General features: G+C 41.1%; 1 protein-coding gene across 1 annotated transcript; it reads right to left on the bottom strand.

The window, feature by feature from the left end:
* Positions 1-961: 961 nt before the first annotated feature.
* On the bottom strand, positions 962-2626 carry LOC108782000 (golgin subfamily A member 6-like protein 6). Its single transcript, XM_018550145.1, has one exon. It carries the CDS (start codon positions 2624-2626, stop codon positions 962-964), a length of 1665 nt encoding a protein of 554 aa, XP_018405647.1.
* Positions 2627-4317: the final 1691 nt, after the last annotated feature.

Raw genomic sequence — 4317 nt, forward strand, 5'->3', positions numbered from 1 at the left:
CTCCCATCTTCCCGCTCTCCATCCCGTTTCCACTCTCAACTTACTTCTTTTTAATTCTTCTCTCACTATGTACCCTGGAGTTTCCCGTTCTAGTCCTAACACCCATTTCAGATACTTCTCTTGCATAGCTTCCATCTCTTTCCACTCCTTATACCCCCATATTTCCACTCCATAATATAATATTCCTTTTACTATGCTATCGAAAAGCTTTAACCTCCATCTCACATCTCCCTTAAATTTCCTCTCCCCGTAGCTCCACACCCATCCCATTGCCACTCTCGCTCTTCTTATTCTCTCTCTAATATGTTCCGTTTCTCCCCCACTTCTGGTCATTACGTATCCCAAATACTTGTAGTTTTTTACCTCTTCTATTCTTTCCTTCCCCCACCACCAATATCTTTCCTTTTCCCTTCCACCTCCCTTTTTAAAAACCATAATTTTCGATTTCTCGGTGCTGATATTTAGTTTTTTTTCCTCCAAGTACTTTTTCACCCTTCTGATCATGTCTCTTAACTCTTCTTCCTCTTCCGCTACTAGCACAATATCATCCGCGTACTCAATCGTCCATACTCTATCTTTCTGTATCCTGACCCCTCCTCTGCCCTTTCTCATTTCATCCTCTATATCCGCTAAGTATATATTGAACAGGGTCGGGCTAAGAGGGCATCCCTGTCTCACACCTTTTCCTACCCAGAATTCATTCGAAATTTCATCTCCTACTTTTACCACACATCTCGTTTCTTCATATATCTCCATTACTCTGTCTATCAATTCTTCCTTTATCTTTCTCTTCCTCATCATTTCCCACATGATCTTCCTGTCCACTCTGTCAAAAGCTGCCTTGAGATCCAAAAACATGGCATACACTTTCTCCTTCTTTTTAATTCTTTTTCCTACCAGATGTTTCAATATTTTTATATTTTCGATGGTTCCTCTCCCTTTTCTAAATCCAGCCTGTGATCTACACCAATCCTCCTTTTTCCTCTAATTCCTTAACCAATCTTTTATTCAAAATATTTGCATATACTTTATAACCTGTGCTTGTTAAAGTAACTCCTCTATAGTTCCCCGTTTCTTTCTTATCCCCTCTTTTCCAGATCGGTACTACCACTCCCACTCTCCACTTTATAGGAAATCCTTCTCCATCCCACACTCTTTTTATTACTTCCCACAGCTTCTTTCTAACCTTTTCCCCCCCTTCTATCCAGGCCTCATTTCTAATACCATCCAATCCTGCCGCCTTCCCCTTTTTTGATCGCCCTATTTCCCTATTTACCTCTTCTTGTCCTATCCCCTCTCCTTTCTCCCTATGCACCTCTTTATTTCTCTGCCAAAGTTGCCTCTTCTCCTCTACTCCTCCAAAAATCTCTCTAAAATGCTTCTCCCATTTTCCTATTTCTATTTCTTTACATATCCCCTCTCTTTTCTTTCTTCCTTTATTTATGAACTTCCATGCTTCCGCTTCCGTTTTTATATTTTCTACCTCTCTCTTTTCCTTTTTTCTATATACTTCCTCTTTTTTCTTACACAAGTCTCTATACTCCTTTCTACATCTTATAAATTCTTCATCTCCTTGCTCTCTTTTTCTTCTATACCTTCTCCTCGCCCTATTTGTCTCTATCTTTTTTTCCCTGCACTCTTTATCCCACCACGGGCACCACCCTATTTCTCTCCTTTTTCCTTTTCTCCTCACTTTGACTGCCTTGTTCAATTCTCCTTCCAACTCTTCCCATTCTTTTATAACCCTTTCTTCTTTCCATACTGCTCCCTCTATTCTCTTCTTAAATTCCTTTATTCCCTCTTCTGACCAGTCTTGCACTGTCCCCTCTTCTTTTTTATTCTCCTCTCGCCTCTCAACATAATTTTCTAACTCAAAAATTATCGGCTGGTGATCCGATTCCACCCTACATCCCACTTCAAATCTCTTTACTCTTTGCCATGCCTCCCAATTAACTATCCCGTAGTCGATAACTGACCTCCCACTTGCCTTTTCATAAGTCCACTCTCCCTCTTCATCTCCCTCCTTTGTCCCATTTAGCACTATCCACCCTCTCTCCTCTATCACTTCAATAAGCTCTTTTCCTTGACTATTTACCACCTCATCCTTTGAATATCTCTCTTCCCTTCTCTCGTTTCCATCTTCTTCCCCTTCCTCCCATCCTCCTTTTCTTCCTATTCTAGCATTGAAATCTCCTACTATCATTAACCTTTCTTCTTCCTCCTCTTTTATTTCTTCCTTTATCTTCTCTAACAATTCCTTTTTTCCTTCTCTATTGTATACTGTGACCATTCTCCATGTCTCTCCATCCAAACTTACCACCCTTTCTTGCATCCCCTGCTCCTCTTTGCATACATTTTCTTTCTCTTCTAACTCCGTTCTCACTCCCGTTATAATCCCCCCTTTTGCTCTCCCCTTCTTGCAGTCCCTACTTGCCGACTGTTGTCTCCACCTCCATCCTTCTGGCATCCTTTCTTTTAAATTCTCCCACTCATTCTCCTCTACCCAAGTTTCCGTCAATCCAATTATATCAAAACCTCCTATGTACTCCCAAAAGTCCCTTTCTTTTTTCTTTAAACCTGCCACATTCCACGTTACCCCTGATTTTCTTTTTTCTCTTTTCTCCATCTCCCTTCTCTATCGCACTTCTACATTTCTTCTCTTTTTTACTATCTGTGAAGGCTCTTTTTAAAAATTCTTTTCATTCATCCATTTTCTCTCTTCATTCCATTCATACTCTTTTTCATTCATCCACGCCCTTCCGAACCCTATTTTTACATTCATACCTTTCTCTCTCTCAATCTTTGCCCATTTTCTCATTGCACTCTGTCTATCTCTTTCGCTCTTTGTCATATCATCATCCACGAATACATTTGTTCCTCTTAACTTATTTTTATTTTCCATTACCATTCTCTTTTCATCCACACTACTCAATTTCACTAAAATTACACTATCTCCTTCTCTACTTTTCAATTGAAACGCTTCTTTTACTTTTATTCCCTTATCTTTTACCCCCATTTTCTCAAACACACCATTCACCGCGTCTGTTACTCTTCTCTCCCCTACTTTCTCCCCTCTCACTACAAAGTTCATTCTTCTCTCTCTTCTTTCCTTATCTAGCCTCCTCTTCTCCGATTCTTCCAAAGTCTTTCGCATTTTCTCTATCTCTCCCTCTAAGCTCTTTCTGGCATTCATCTCTTCTTCTCTAATTTTCTCTATTTCTTTATTCATTTCTTTCTTTACTTCTTTTCTTACTTCTTCCATAAACTCTTTCTTTAGCTCTTTTACCATCTCTTCTCGCTGCATTATTAATATCCCTTTCATTTCTCGTATTATATCCTCCTTCTGCTTCCTCATTATTTCCTCTAACTTTTCCATTTTCATTTCTTTATTTGCGCTGTCCTCCGCCTTGCTTTTCTTATCTGCTTTCGCACGCTTTGTACTGTGCTTCGCCTCTCCGTCTCCGTCCTCCCCACTATCCGAGTCGCTCCCTCGTTCCCTCTTCGATAACAACGATAGAATGCTACCGCTACTGTCCCTTCTATCTCTGCCTAGGCTCTCCGCCTTCGTTGGTCTTCCTCTCCTCCCTTTCTCCATCGTTCTCTCTTGCTTCAATTCTAGAATTCTTTCTTTCCCGCTCGCGCCTTCGCCCCACTTTTCTCCGCTTTCGACTCACTCCTTTACTCTGCTTTCTCTTGCCTCCAGTGTCGCTAAGCAGGTCTCTTCTCTCTCTCCCTTCCTCTCCGACCTCTCTATCATTTCCTCCTCTCCCCACTCATGCACCTGTCCTTTTCGACTGTTGCCGGTCGACTCGGTTCTACTTTACTCTCTTCCCTTCTCACTCTCTCTCACTCTCTCTCTCTCCACCTCTCTCTTTCACACGTGCCCGCTCTCGTGTTGCCCAGATGTACTTTTCCGGATCGGCGGAATTCCTCCTGTCTGTCCGATTTTGAGGTTATGTATCCCTTGTCCTCTTCTTTTCAGCTCGCGTTGTATATTCGCGAGCTGTATTTTGCCCAGCTCTCGATTTTATAGACTCGCGTCTGCTGCAAACACACGCCCCCGTAGGGAGTTCTTTTACACACAAAATCTTATCGCAAATTTTATAAAATCTTCCTCACCAACATACAAGCTGTGTGATCCACTCACCTGTTGAACCGGAAGTTTTTAACAAAATATAAATATATATATTATTTGAATATAAATTTAAATTTAAATATACATACAGTTCCAGTTTTCCATAATAGCCATAGCAAGCGATAGCCACCAGAGAGGCTGTGCATCGTATCCTTCACACTCATAATAAAGGTAATCAGCTA

Source organism: Cyphomyrmex costatus, unplaced genomic scaffold (genome assembly GCF_001594065.2).
Source record: "Cyphomyrmex costatus isolate MS0001 unplaced genomic scaffold, Ccosl1.0 scaffold939, whole genome shotgun sequence".
In the NCBI taxonomy this organism is placed as follows: Eukaryota; Metazoa; Arthropoda; class Insecta; order Hymenoptera; family Formicidae; genus Cyphomyrmex; species Cyphomyrmex costatus.

Coding starts and splice junctions, on each gene's coding strand:
- LOC108782000 (XM_018550145.1), bottom strand. CDS start 2,626: ATGGAGAAAAGAGAAAAAAGAAAATCAGGGGTAACGTGGAATGTGGCA.